This window comes from Anopheles moucheti, chromosome X (genome assembly GCF_943734755.1).
Source record: "Anopheles moucheti chromosome X, idAnoMoucSN_F20_07, whole genome shotgun sequence".
NCBI lineage: Eukaryota > Metazoa > Arthropoda > Insecta > Diptera > Culicidae > Anopheles > Anopheles moucheti.
This window is the reverse complement of record NC_069142.1, coordinates 13,198,142-13,213,471: the sequence shown is the minus strand read 5'-3', so window position 1 is coordinate 13,213,471 and position 15,330 is coordinate 13,198,142. Positions and strand designations below refer to the sequence as shown.

The 15,330-nt window shown below is 48.3% G+C and overlaps 1 protein-coding gene across 1 annotated transcript; it reads left to right on the top strand.

Moving 5' to 3' along the window:
• The first annotated feature begins 1,082 nt into the window (after positions 1 to 1,082).
• Positions 1,083 to 13,219, top strand: LOC128307469 (uncharacterized). Its single transcript, XM_053045339.1, has 4 exons — positions 1,083 to 1,575; positions 1,817 to 2,110; positions 3,512 to 3,640; positions 7,108 to 13,219. The coding sequence occupies exons 1-4, from the start codon at positions 1,096 to 1,098 to the stop codon at positions 12,913 to 12,915; spliced, it is 6,711 nt and encodes a 2,236-aa protein (XP_052901299.1). The 5' UTR covers positions 1,083 to 1,095; the 3' UTR covers positions 12,916 to 13,219.
• Positions 13,220 to 15,330: the final 2,111 nt, after the last annotated feature.

Below are 15,330 nucleotides of genomic sequence, written 5' to 3'. Positions count from 1 at the left end.
TTGGACCGGTATGTTGGAGTTGCAGTGGAAACTGATTTCTACCATCAGCAATGTGCTTTTACTGCACTGCCACATAATGCATCTCGATAATACACCCCTAATGAGTCCATTCTAGACGACCTAGCCGGGAATTGAAAATGCTCAAGACCGGTACAAATCTCGCTCAGCTTAACGACCCCCCATACGATAGGGAAACGTTGAAGACTGCACACATCATATGCGAGATAGAAAGAGGGCAGCAATATGAGAGAAAAAAAAAACTCGTTTATTGCGACATCTTCGTTTCCGCATGCACTCTTTCTTCTTCGCTTTTTAATAATCCCGTCATCCTGGCTTATCAGATCATTCCAAAACCTGCCCAATATCGTAAAACCATCTGCGCATAATCCTGCGTCCACAACTCGGACGAGCGGGACGGTTTTTCGTGTAATTAAATTGCAAATGTAGATAAGTGCAACATTAACCCCTCGCCAGCTTGCCTGCCTCACCCACTGGGTGTGCACCATCACCGTACGATAACGGGTTGCAGCGAGATAATTTCCGATTATCCGACCCAAAACCCAACAGTCGACGCCGTATAAATTCCATCCACTTTAATAACAATTAAATTGGAAATGATGCAAAAATAAAAAAAAAATCGCAAATCATCAAGCAAAACCCAGCGCGGAGCGTTAAAACGAAACGAAAGACTTGTGTATGCGCGCGCGATGGTACAAGCGACGAACCTGGAATTTTGCAACCACGAGTGTGGTGCAATGGTTTTGGCCTTCTGCCTGTCATGGGTGAGGAATGCGTTGGGATTTCCGATGGGTATGATTCATGCGTAGCAGGATCGCTAAAAAAAGGGCACATACCACACAGACGGATGTGCCGGCACATAAAGGTCGGAAGAAGACAAATACTTTGGAGAAAGCTGCAAAAGAGGATTTGTTTCTTTTTTTTTGGGTTTTATTTTGGAATATTTACTCATGCTTATCGCTGAAAAAAAAGAGCCAAATCGTTATGCTTATCGTTGTTTTGCTTTATCTGTTCACGTGCGCAGTCGTGTAAATGGTAAGCAGTCCTAAAACAGTGTAGTGAAGTGCACCAAAAACAATGATAAAGTTTCGGTACAAACGTAAGGATCCGGCACCGGCGAAAAAGTGTGACGATGGTGCCGGGGCAAACTTTGCCGACCCTCGCGCTTCTACGGGTAAATCGCAGCAAGCGTCGACGGGTGCCGGTGAGGTTGGGGCACGCCCTGCCGGTAGCCCTAGTCTACAGCCGACCCATTACGTGCGGTCGGGTAGTACGCAGGGGAACAGCGCGACACTGCCGAAAGATCACCGGAGTTCCGGTGGTATGGGCGTCGACCATCAGCCACAGTCCGAGCGGGATGCTAGCGAGGAGACTGCTCGATTTGAGGGGCATCCTTGCTGGGGAAGCTACCAACAGCAGCAGCAGCAGCAGCAGCAGCAACAGCAGGCTGTTCAGTACCATCAGGAGTTGCTTCAGCGTGTTAAGATGGAGAATGAGCTGCATCAGCTGCAGCAACAGCAGCACTACGAGTATCTGTCCTGCATCGATGCGGTCGTTGTGAGTTTCACTGTCAAATCGAGCGTCCAACCGCAAAACGTCATTAATCATACCAATGCGAGCCCACAATCCCGCTTCGTGGGCTTTGTGTGGTTTTTCGTTGGCGAATTTAATTGCAAAAACACCAAACAAAGACTGCGTTACATGTGTAAACTTGTTCTCCAAATTGTTGTCCAAACTAATTCGCTTCCCTTATGCTCTCTCTCTTTCTCTCTTTCCTACTTATTTTACCTTTCATTAGGAATTGTTTTCACAACTGCAAACCAGCTCGGAACCGGCGCTATGTCCGGAACCGCTGAGGCGTGCGCTGGCCAGCGGACCGCTCGCCGGCCGTCGGTTCCCGCTCGGCTGCCTGGGCGATGCGGCGGAATGCTTCGAGCTGTTGCTGCACCGCGTACACCAACATCTGTCCCCGGTGGATAGCGATAGTTGCGAGGCAGCGCAATGCGTCGCCCATCAGCGTTTCGCAATGCGGGTCGTCGAGCAGAGCGTGTGCGAGTGCGGTGCCAATTCGGAGAAGCTTCCATTTACGCAGGTATGTACTGGGGTTTTTTTGTTGTTGTTTTGCTTACCGCAGCATTATACGTCTACTGGACGTCCGGAACACGAACGGAAGCGTTAAGCAAGCGCTCTGTCGCTAGGTGTAAATGTTACAGGCAAGGTGTTTTGTTTGGTTCTGTTCGTCATTTTTTGCTCTCACGCCATCCGCTTCTCATTTATGCTGTGTAATCGAGGTGCGAAAACTAAAAACAATTCTCATGAAATTCTATTCTAATGCACATGTTACAGTGTATGTAAAAAAAATGTGTCATTCGCTGCATGCGAAATGAAATTATTTTTTTATATAAACCTATAAAAAAAAGTTGCTGTTCCATAGTTTCATCATCAGGAACATTGTTTATTATTATTAATATTGTAATTTATTAAAAATTTCATTCGACTGCCTTACATCTAATTGTCCGTCCTAACAATACTGCGTATTGTTTTAAACATAAAGTACTATTGTAGTAGTCGTTGAGACTACTAAATTGCAGCATTGCTGATATTTTTTGTTTTAGAAATTTAATTTAAAAATAATTTATTTTTCTATATTATTGAACACACACTGTAAATTTGAACTATTCCAGTTAGACATAAAAGAACATAAAAATACAAGAACAACAACAACAAAAAATGCAAACGATAACAAGTTCCATTTGAAATTAGAATGCGAATATTCGCATAAACTATCTCTTCTTCATTCGCCATAAAAATCATCACAAATTCTTCAACAAACCTTAACGCGCGGGTCTTAAAACAACCGTACTCATACTTAAAACCACCCGACTCCCTTCACCGGGGACGAGTTTGTTTTTTTTTCTCTCTCTCTCTGCGCTTAGCGCGCGCAGCATAACTTAAACATTGCCTTTTAACTGTCTGACAGTGGGGCCTCCCGGGGGGGGGGAAGAGATCCGCGATGCTAACGGGAATCGCACCACGATGAACTCGTTTTTAATTAATGCAAGCTAATGCTCGGATCGGTAACCACCTGCCCGTCCCTCATCCCCCGCACTAGCACTGCCGCCCCGCTTCATTTGGTGGTGTGTTTCTGCCCGATTTTACGACCGTGAAGAACCGACACGATCTGAATACGAACGCAACGCGCACATAATACACCTTTCGGGGGTGATAAGCTCCGGGTTAAAATGAGCACGTTTATAGCTCTATCTGCGCCCGGTACCGCGGTTTCCTCCCTGCTTGTTGAGCGATTTACACAACAAACACAAGTTGAAATTTCATAAACCGTCATTATCTCCCCATACACATTTTCTCCCACATTCTGGTTCTGCCTTGTTCTATCGAATTTTAATGCCACGTTTCTTTTCCTTCTTTTTATCTGGGACGTTTCGGTGTGTTTTTGTTTTCTTCTCTCACTCTCTTCGTTCATTTCGTTTAGATGGTGCACTATGTGTCGGCTTCGGCGCTTACATCGCAAAACACGCTCTCGATACAACATCAGCAAAATATCACGTTCGGCCAGCTACTGCGGAACGCGGGCAATATGGGAGACATCCGCGACTGTCCGGTAAGTTGTGTTTTTATTCTATGTATGAAAAAAAATATCTATCTTTTAGTGCATTCCAAACACGTTTTGGTCAGGTTGATAGTGTAGGAACTGAAGAATTAGGAGAACGAATCAATTCCTTATTCAAGAATCTACTCTGATTCCAACGGAGAAAATACTAGATTTGACTACAAGCTTATTTTAGAGTTCCGTAAGACTTCGGAGTTACTTAGAACTCCGGACAGCTTTAATCTATTCGGATAACTCGGGACTACTCCGTTCATTCCGGACTAATCCGGAATGCTCCAAGTAACATCGAATTTCTGTGGGGTATCTCAAATGTTCCATATAATACTACCAATCCATGCCATTATTTATGAATCCGAGTTCTGCACTGAAAATTCTAGAGTCTCAAGAAATTCTGGAGCTGCGAAGTACTCCGGATTGCTTTGAACTATTCCGATGATTGGACTACTTCCAAAAGTTCCGTGGTAGTTCTCTCCATTTGTGGAGTAACGCACGTACTTCATATAACTTTGGATCTTTAAGAAATTTGAGGTATTCGGTGGACAACACTGAAGATCTTAGTGATCCTACCTTCGTCTATCTACGGTAATGCTTTTTATAAAGCAGCTGATGCAAACTTGAAGTTGAAAAACTTCCAGATATTAAAGAATTTCTGGAATACACAACGTTTCCATGGGGATAAGTTAAGGTTTTGACTTCAAGAGTACTCTAACTTCAAAAATGCACGAAATAATTTCTAATATCTTTTAATTGACTATATATCTTCCCTTGGGCAATTCAATACACGAGAATATCGAAGATGCCGTTTCTATCTGTACGATGGGACTTGAATCGAAAAAAAAACACCTAAACAGACATTTTTTTTTTCGGTTGAGTAGTTGGAGAAGATACATTGAAAGAGGATTGTTGACTTGATAATTGAATGCCATCCATACTGTCAACGTCTTCCATTCGTCGCGGCGGGTAAAGGCGAAAGTTTAAAGAGAAGGTGATGCAGCGGACACCCGATATGCTGCCATAGCCATATTGGCTGCGGATGCACATTTGCCTGCTAGTTCTCTGTTTTGGCGAGTGACTGTTGCCGCTGCGTTCAATGTCAGCGCTAAAATGAAAGGGCACCTCGATTGCTGCGAAACCTTGCAATATGCGTTGCTCTCCCCTCCCAACGGTGGTAATCTCATCTCAGCAAAATTACATCTAACAAGGAATAAAAACACTCCACCATCTTTGTGCACGAAGCTGGGGAAAAAAAAGCTCTTCGTCTGCTACGCACCGTCGTCCTCTTTTTTCTCGATGGTGATGGATTTTTCCGACGAGTGTTACATTGAAGGTGCTAAAGATCACCCATCCTTTCTCACCAGCCACCGCGCTTCTTTGCGGTGCCCACATGCGCAGATACAGTGCGTGAGTAATAAGATATTTCTTCAGCTTTCCGTGGTACCTTTTCGAGGTGCTTTCCGACTGACCAAAGGAAAGCCCCACACGGAGTCAGATGGCCATGAAAATTCAATGGCTTTTTTGCGGAGTTATTTTCTTCTTCTTCTTCTTCTTCTTTATTGCTGCTGCGTATGTGTGACGGTGTATGTGTCACACTGGCCTGCTTCTCTGTTCTTGAGTGTGGAGCTATTTCTTTGTTTGTTTGGCCGGCGCCACGGTTGTACCAATGCCGTCTAACAGGCACAGCCCACTATAAAGTCGCCTACTGTACTATAAAGCGATGGTGGAAAAAAACAGAACCAGAACAAATGACTCGGTAGTGGAGGGAGCTGCTGCATTGGGCTCCCTCTCTCTCTCGCTCTCTTTGCATTCCACGGTACCGACAGATTAGCCATCCATTGTCGTACAGCACAGGGTGTCCAGCAAATGATCGTACTTCAATGCAACATGCTGCAATGCTGGAGGCTATGCAAATTAAACACAATGTCTCTCGCTCGCCGTCGCTGCCGTTTGCTTACTTTACCCTCTTTTCTCATACGGCTGTGCTCGAGTGTGCACGCGTACGGGCTGACATTAGCTTGCCCCTCTCTGCCGTACACGGTTCGGTCTGGCTGTTAAATCATAACATTAATGTAATCCTGCCAGCACCTACACCGCGCGGTGGGGTGAGACGTTATAGTGGTTCCAACCGAACGGTGAATGAAAGGTTTATTGAATATAAAAACAAAAACCCGCAAGCCCCTGTGTGTCGGTACTCGGCTGTCAAGGCTAACGCGATCGTCCACCGATTTTTTTTTTCTTTACCCTTCCAGCACCATTTTGCTGCATTAGACGCGTGCTCTGAAAGTGCACTATACGGTGCGTTACCTACCTTATGCGCCACAACCGTTTGGTTTGGTTTGGAAGTGGACGAAGATTACTCTTTGTTGCTTTTAGCTTTTCTCTTCGATGAAGGCCTTTTTGACGGCGAGTGAAATAAAAAAAACAACAACAAACAATCAATACGCAGAATCAAACAATTCGTAGATGGAGGTTTAATCGCTCCCTGAGAAATAGCGACAGACATAAATGTCATTGTTGGATGTGATATTATTGATGGTTGTTGTTTTTTTTTACATTGTCTTCCGTTAACATTTCCTTAATGGGGTTGATACTGTGTGTAAAAAATCAACTTCCCACCCTGTTAAAGGCAGGCAGTCTATTAATATTTCGAATTAAAAACGTCATTTGGATATTTTAAAATACACTTTCACACTCTGAGCGAACTGAATGCTGAATTGAAATGAGTTTGAGTAAAAACAATAGAAAACGAATAGCAACGAAACGAAATAGACATCTGACGAAGATGCGAACATAATCGAAATCTCTGACAAAGGCTGGAAAAATATTTTAAAATTTGGTCACTTAATGCCTCAAATTACAAATAAATATCAAGGCTTTTTCATTCAACTTTTTTTTCCAAAGAAAAAATAGTAAGAAATAGGAGGGATTAATTTGAATTCTTTCCACATAAAAAATTGATTTTGTAAAAGAATTATTTAGACATACGGCCTTGGCCGTTCTTCCGATAAATAATAAAAAAAATAAAAATATTTTTAAAATAATTATTATAACAGGAGTTGTCGACTGTTTTGCTAGATAATTCGAGAACTTCATTGAAATGGCAATTAGATTGCAGAGATCTCTACCATTAATCCTAACCTCAATAAAATACAAAGCAATCAACACATTAAAATAGCAGACTTTACACCTTTAAATACCTCTGGAGATCATACTGCACTACATTCCATGCTGCAATGTGTAACGTGTAACACTAATTTTCGATACATGATGGTGTAGGTGTATGAGAATTCAGATATATTAATTAACAATAAATATGCAAATAGATGGCATTGCAGGAGTTACACCAACGCATTGCTCAGTATAATTTAGCAAAGCCTAGACAATATGCAGCTGACGCACCCTTTGCTCGGACGCGAAACAGATACTAACGTTCTGTGTATACCTTCGATTTCTTTTCGCAGAGTGCGTGTGGCGCCAAGATCGGTATCCGGCGGGCACTGCTGAATCGGCCGGACGTCGTTTCGATCGGGGTCGTGTGGGACTCGGAGCGTCCACCGGCGGATCAGGTGCATGCCGTGCTGAAGGCGATCGGGACCACGCTCCGGCTGTGTGACGTGTTCCAGCAGGTTTCCGATCACCGGTGGGCCCAAACCGTCCACCACGAGCTGGTGGGTGTTGTGTCGTACTACGGCAAGCATTACACCACCTTCTTCTTCCACACGAAGCTGCGCGTTTGGGTGTACTTTGACGATGCGAACGTGAAGGAGGTGGGGCCGAGCTGGGAAGGTGTGGTGGAGAAGTGTTCCCGCGGGAGGTACCAGCCGCTGCTGCTACTGTACGCCTTACCGCAGCCGCAGCAGCTGCAACAACAGCAGCAGCAACAGCAACAGCTGCAACATCAGCAGGAGCTAACGACACTGGCCCAGCACCGTCGGGCCGTTACGCCCAGCCCGGAAAAGGCTTCCATGGGATCGAATGTCCGGCGTGCCATCACCCCTACCCCGAACCGGGCGCTTCCCATCTGCGACTATCAGAATCTGACCGTTATACAGAGCAAAATATTCTCCTCGGCAAATGGTGGCCCGGGGGGCGCAGCTGCCGGCGAAGATGCGCAGGAAAAGGAGCACTACATTAGCCGGAAAGCGGTGCAGAATGTGCTGAACGCCCAGTACCAAAACCTGTCCGTCATACAGGATAAAATCTTTCCGTCCACACACGATCAGCAGCAGCAGCAGCAACAACAGCAGCTACGCATTTTAGCGAACGGTTCGAGCAAGCAGCAACATCACCAACAACAGCAAACTTTAGGCTACAATCGGAGTCTTGTGAACGGTGTTGAGGGTGGTGCCAGCAGCTCCGTGGGCATGCCCAACGTGTCGCCCTCGTCCTCGAGCGGTACAGCCTCCTCGCCGGATGGGCTCTCCATGCCGGACCATCTGAACCAACCGCGGCGGCGCGACTCGGGTAATTGGAGCGGTGATCGCAACTCCGCATCTTCATCCTCCTCGACGACGCTGGACAACCCGTATCTGTATCTGGTCGGCAAGCGGCAAGTAGGTGGAAGTGTACCGGCCAGTCCAACGCGCGGTAACAACTCCACCAACAACGGGTTAGGCACGATGGGCGGTGGCACAAACGGTGGCCAGTTCTATGATGCCGGCTACGACTCGTACTCGCTCTCTTCAACCGATTCGTTCCCCTCCAAGCATCAGTCGAGCGGTACGGCGGGATCCCTGCTGATGGCGTCGTCCGGTTCGTCCTGCGGGAATGGCACTATGACGAAGATACCGGAATCCGTCGTCCTGTCCGGTGATTGCGAGAAGCTGTGCATGGAAGCGGACCAACTGTTGGAGAAGTCCCGCCTGCTGGAGGATGCGCACGATCTCGAGACAGCGCTGGTGCTGTGTCATGCCGCCGCTAGCAAGGCCCGAGCGGCCATGGATGCACCATACAGCAACCCACACACGATGACGTTCGCACGCATGAAGCACAACACCTGTGTGATGCGGGCTCGCTCACTAAACCGCCGCATCCTGATCGAGAAGGGTGGCGAAATGATAAAAGAGCAGCAGCAGCAGCAGCAGCAACAACAACAACTGCAGCTGCAACAACAGGCACAGCTACACCTACACCACCAAACGATGCAGCAGTACCACGTGCTAACGGCCGGCGGTGCCTTACAGCATCGACGGCAGAACAGCAAGGAGAAAATGCTGTCAGCCGGCGCTGTCGCTCACCACGCGCTGTCCGGTTCGACAACGGCAGGCACGACGGCTGGGGCAGCAGTTGGGTCTGCGTCGGCCGGCAGCGTGCTGCGCAACTCACCCTCGAAGAACATTGAAATTTACGCGACACTGCCGAAGAAGAAGGTTACGCTGAAGCTGATCGAGGCGGAGCACATCGAGCCGGAACCGGCGATCGATCTGAAGGCACCGACCGAACGCGAAAGCCGCAGCCTGTTTTCGCGCGTCACCAGCGATAAGGATGGCAAGGAGGGGAAGGAGAAGCGCAGCCGTAGCGAGGATCGGAACAAAGCGCTCGCATCCAGTGCGTCGTATGCCGATCCGGGGCTTGTCAACGCGAAGGACACACTGCGCAAGCACAAGGAGGAGAAGGATGCGAACGATCGGAAAGAGAAGGAGGCGAAATCGGGCAAGAAGCAGCACAAGATCCGCCGGAAGCTGCTGATGGGGGGTTTAATACGACGCAAAAATCGCTCCATGCCGGATCTAACCGAGGCCATCAATGGGGGTTCGGGTGCGGGTGGATCCGGTGGCGAGAACGGGAACGGTGAGTCATCGCTGCTGGACGGTGGCGTGGGTGGTGGTGGCGTTGCAGGACCGCTCGGTACCTCGCTGGACGACAGTGCGGTCGGGCTGAGCGTAAGCGCAAAGGACAACCCGAACAGTGGCTACCTATCGGAGGGTCACTTTGACTACCATCCGATCTCGAATACGAACCCGAACCTCGAACGGAGCAAGCTGATGCGCAAGAGCTTCCACGGCAGTGGACGTTCGCTGTCCATCCCGAAGGTGCCACCACCACCACCGGTTAGGATCGGGTCGGCACTCACTGCCGTCTCGGGTGCACCGTCCACGGTCCAACAGCAACATCAGCCAGCCGGCACGTCCTACGCGGCATCTTCCTCCTCCGCATCGCCATCCATGCTGCAGATGCAGAAGCTACCCCTGAACGGTGTCAATCTGCGACATCTCGAGTACGTGACGGAGGCGGCAGCGGCCGCAAACAATGGACTGCCGGCCCATCCACCGAGCGGCATCAAACCGTTCCACGAGGCGAACGTGTCGAACCTTTCCACCATGAGCTCCAACACCAGCATGAGCGAAGACTCGTGCCAAACCATCATCACGACCTGCGCGGTGGTACATCAGGAACAGTCACCGGTCAAAGCGCAAGATCATCTGCCACCGGCGCCATCATCACCGGCCACCGGCGGGATGGAGGAAGTCGACTCTATCGTCCGCTATCAGCAACATCAACAGCAGCAACATCAGCCCCTGCTGGAATTACCGCCCTACCCGAGTCCTCCCTCCACCACGTGCCATTCGCGACAGGCAAGCGAGGACTTTCCGCCACCTCCACCTGCCATTGACTTTGAGCCGTTGCACGAACAGCTGAACGAAATACAAAGTCTGCAGGTGGCTGCTACGCAGTCCAATGGTGGACAGGGTATTAAGCATCAACAGCAGCAACAGGCTCACGGTCAGACAGGCATTCAGAACACGACGAGCATTTTGGCACAGCTGCAGGCGAAACAGCTCCAGCAACAGATGCAACTCCAGCAGCAACAACAACAACAACAACAACAGTATCAACACTTGCAGGAACAGCAACATCCACATCCGCACGGCGTCAGCAATACGAACAATCCGATCAGCACTAGCGAAATTCTGAACGAAACCACGCGTTCGGAGATCTGGCTGAAGGAGTTGCAGCTGAAGCAGCTCGCACTAAAGCAGCAGCAACAGTGCCGCGAATCGGCTAGCGGTTCCGTCGCGCAACAATATCAGCAGCAAGGGCAGAAGAGCAGCAACCTCATCACCGCGGCACCAGCGAACGGTGGCGATCAACGTAGCGTGCGCGATCTTGCGTCGCGTTTCGAGCAAATTAAGCTCTCGGTTGGCTCTCAACTCCAGCAGCAGCAACAGCAGCTGCATCATCCACCAAACGTTCGCACCGGCATGAGCGGGTTATTGCTTGCCGATCAGCAGCAGAAAGCCGCCCGGACCACACCACCGCCACCGCCACCGCCGCCACCTGCAGTCGACGCACTGCTGGGTGAGACAAATGCCGGTGGTACCGACTATGCCACCAACAGTGGCGTGGATGTCGTGGACTGTCCGCGTGATGTTGGCGTCGTGTACCGGATGCAGCTGCCGAAACCACGGTACGACATTGCGCAGAGCCAGATACAGGAGGAGATCCGTGAGGTGGAGATGCTGAACCAGGTCGTACAGCAAACGCTCAATAACGGTAGTGCCGGTGGCATTACCCAAGCCAACAAGTCGCAACTGCTGCACTGCTCCGACGCACCGCCAGTGTCGGCCGGACGCACGAAGAAGAAGAGCGTGTCCTTCTGCGATCAAGTCATACTGGTAGCTACGGCAGACGAGGACGAAGATGATGGGTTCATACCGAATCCAATTCTTGAGCGCGTGCTACGAACGGCTGGTGGTGGTACCGCTCCTACTACAACGAACAGCTGCACCGAAGGCGATTCTTCTGCGGGCGTCCTAATGTCTGCTGCATCCGGTGAGGGAAGTGTGAATGGACAGCCACAACCACCAGCCACCACACTGGCAGGGGGTATGCAGGAACGTTTGCCGACGCTTTCCACCAGCATAACGTACCATCCAATCAAGGCACCTTCTCCAACGCAACAGCTGAAACAATCGCCATTACCTCCGGTGTCGGCCGGTCCGGTGTATTCTCTTGCGGCCGATATGCACAAGCAGAACATGGAGATACAGCGTCAGCTGCAGCAGCAACAGCAGCAGTATTACGGTGTTGTCAACAATGCACCTGATCTGGAGAGTTACAAGCAGCAGCAACAGCAACCGCAGCAACAACAACAGTATAGCTCCATACCCGCAAACGCCACCATATTCAAGACGCATCAGTTCAGCACAACGATGCCGACGAAGAGCACTCCGGCACTGTACGGTGTACCGCCTAATATGACACTCCAGCTGCATCAACAACAACAACACCAACAGCAGCAGCAGCAACAGCAACGGCTCTATGGCAGCGATACAGGTAGCGAGCTTAGCTTTGATGGTCGAACGTCTGGGGCCTCGTCACAGCTGTCCGGTGTGTCCGCCTCACCCTACATGACCGTGCCCCACATGCTGGACGGAGGTCCACAGGTCGGTTATCAAACCGTGTCCGCATCACCCACCACCATCACCACCAACTCGAGTCCCGCCTCCAACACGTTGCTGCGCCAGAACATAGCCTCCTTGCTTCAGCATCAGCAGCAAAATATGGGCGGGGTTCTGACGCCGTCCACGATGCGTACACCGCCACAGAACGGTCTTGGGCTGGTTTCGAACGTGTACCAGAAACCTCCGAAGCCTCTCAACGGCTACCAGCAGCAACAGCAACAACAACATCAAATGCAACAGCTCACCAACACGTACAATGGTAACGTGTCCTTACCATACGCCCAGCATCAGCAACAACAACCGCAACAGTCGAGCACCGTTGCGCCCTCATCCTCTCCTTACCAACGCGTGCCGTTACCGCTCGGGTACGAAGGCATGGCTACATCGCTCTACCACGATCAACCCACAATCGGTATGTTGAATCAGCAGCAGCAGCAACAACAACAACAACAACATCTTCCACACGGTGGTACTTCTCCATCGACAACACTCCAATCGAAACCGACCCAGAAGAAGGTGAGCTTTGAACCCGGTACGAAGGGTGGCGGTCCTGATGCGGCCACCGGTACGCAAACACCTGCCCCGTCCACCAGCAACGCCTGCCCGCAACCACCGCCGGCCCAGCACTATCAGCTGCAGATGGAGGCGCAGCATCAACAGCAGCAGCAGCAGCAAAACGTCGTCGGTTTGCCGCCGACACGCGTTGTGCCGATTGCCACGTACAATGGGAACGCGATCGTCAAACCGTCCGCCAAAGCCGTCCAGTGCAATCTCTGCCGCAAGAAGCACTGCATCCTGCCGGCCATCTACTGTACCGATTGTGAGACCTATCTTGCCCGCTTCCAGATGCCGGTACGGCGATAACCCTTTGCCGTGCTTGCTGGCGTTTTAACTCGCGCTCGCACTCTACATCCTGTGGGTTGTAGGAGGCCATCTTGTACAGTAGAGATATTCGCTTGTGTAGTAAGAGGATGCTGAAGGAGGGGGAGAAGGAAAATGCAGGCCCAACTGGTTGTGAACCAACGTGGAGGAGGAGTAGGTGTAAAACGTTAGGAGAGGTTGGCTCTCTTGACTTCACCGCATCATACCGTGCCTGAATGTGATATATCTATGAGTGAAAAAAGGGGTAAAGAGAGATAGGTAGAGACATAGAGAGAAAGAGAGAGAGAGAGAGTAGAGAGAGAGAGAGAGAGAGAGAGAGAGAGAGAGAGAGAGAGAGAGAGAGAGAGGTGAGGTTTTTTTTAAATAATGGGTGCTCTGCTTTTCATTGTTTACGTAATAACTTCCAAAAGCGAGTTATTACTGTTGGAGACTACTACTGCTATTGCTGCATCTTATTGCGAGGAGCAGTTGTCGTATGGTAGAAGTAAAATACTATGCTCGAAGCATACTAGAGGAGATGTAGGTGATAGTAACTATCTTTCACGCAATCATTCCACGTCGTATACATTACTTGATTATCGCAGGTAATTAAAGTCAACGAACGTCCAGGCATGGCATGCTCAACACTTCCAAGGTTGTTGTGCCACAAAGCACCAGAAAAAGAGTACTCGTATTACTGTAACGCAGACTTTATGTTGACCTAAGTTCCAACACTGCCTTCATATACCCGACCTTAGCTCGGGACATTACTTCTTCCGTCCTCTGGAACCGTGTATTGATATAAACCGAATCGAAGAACGCCGATTGTCAAGTTAGTTTAAAAAGGTACATTTTATTGAATGTTAATATTAGGTTAAAATGCAAATAATGACATCGAGAAGATAAGAAGGATGGATGAACTTCTTCTTATCTTCGCTTTCAATTTTAAATGACCCACAGAGTAACAACTGTCGAATCGTAACAGACCTTATTACTTAAACTGAGGGTGGCCTTATAACGTAACCTTATTATTATTTCTACCTTTTTAAAGCTAGCATTATGACTTAGTGACATACAATGGACCACATTTTTTAATTTGATTGTTTTATAAGTGACAGCGGAGTGGTAGAGCTCTTAGTGAAAGGTAGAGGAGTCGATCGATGACACAGACAGAGGGATAGAGGTTTCTGCACAAGGGATATTATGTCTTTTTTTTTTTGCTAATAAGATCCATTCCACACGCGAGCAATTTGCATGGCTGCTCGAAAAAGAAGGCAACAAAATGGAGAATAATATCAAGGAACTCAATCGGTTGGTGCCATTCGTCTCGTCTTCCGCTTCTACAAGCGGTTGGCATGACAACAGAGGGAAGTAATTATGCGTTTAAAAGATGGTAATTGTTTCCATTTTGTTCACTTTCGTCGAAATCGATTCCCGAAACCGAGATAATCTAGTTAGTAGCTATACGAACACTTATTTTTTACACCAATTTTAAGCTGTAAGCAAACATCCATCCTAATACAGGGGGAGGAAAAAATGGCGGCTACGTTCACTTGGTTTTACGCTAGTGTGCGTCTTAAAGCTTCCCCATTCGATGCACTCTCAGCTGCTCCACGGGGAAGAGAGGGAATGTAATAGCGCTAAGCATAATTAATTAGAAACAAAACAAATTCATAATCCTTGCTCCTAAAACTTCTAACTCCATCGTTTGTTTATAAGCCCCACCTTCCATTTTTCCCGTGTCTTTCCGCCTCATTTTATTCCATTTTAGCAATTACACACGTAGATATACAACAATTGAAATTTATCGAATTTTTCCACCTAGATTTTTTTTTGTATGTCCATTTCTAGCAGAGACGGTACGAGCATAATCATCCATCGCGTCTGGTGTGGCGTAGTGAAAACGGCGTCGCAAAAAAAACCATAAATGCGTAAGATTTATAACGTTTCTTTCGAAAAAAAAACATCCCGTGTGTAACGTTACACGTTTGAGCGTGTAACGTGGCAAACGGTAAATAAATAACAAAGTAATAAAATATTACCTTAACTATTTACAGAAAAATAATTACTGTCTTGTAACGCGTGTTTCTTTAATAAGATTGAGAAAATTTGTCAAAGAGATATCAGGTTCGGATTGGAAAGCTTTCAGTTTGCTCTTTAGACGAATACCGATGGAAAACTGTTCAACCCACCAGATGAAGTGACACGGATCATCATTGCAGTCGCAAACGATCGATTGAATTTTACTTCAACTTATTAATGTATTCTATTTCTTGAACGGGATTTTCGACCTCAAGATATTTATATTCTTTCATCTGTTCGTAAATGATCCTACCGTTAGATGCTAGAATAGAGACCATGCTTATTTTCACTTCCGCAACAGTGGAGGATCAATCCCCTTGGAGGCCCAGGGCGGAA

What these genes read in the sequence shown, in the direction of transcription:
- LOC128307469 (XM_053045339.1), top strand. Translation starts at nt 1,096, where the DNA reads ATGATAAAGTTTCGGTACAAACGTAAGGATCCGGCACCGGCGAAAAAG. An exon ending in CCTGCATCGATGCGGTCGTT is followed by an intron (nt 1,576 to 1,816) that starts GTGAGTTTCACT and finishes ACCTTTCATTAG; the next exon opens with GAATTGTTTTCACAACTGCA. An exon ending in AGAAGCTTCCATTTACGCAG is followed by an intron (nt 2,111 to 3,511) that starts GTATGTACTGGG and finishes CATTTCGTTTAG; the next exon opens with ATGGTGCACTATGTGTCGGC.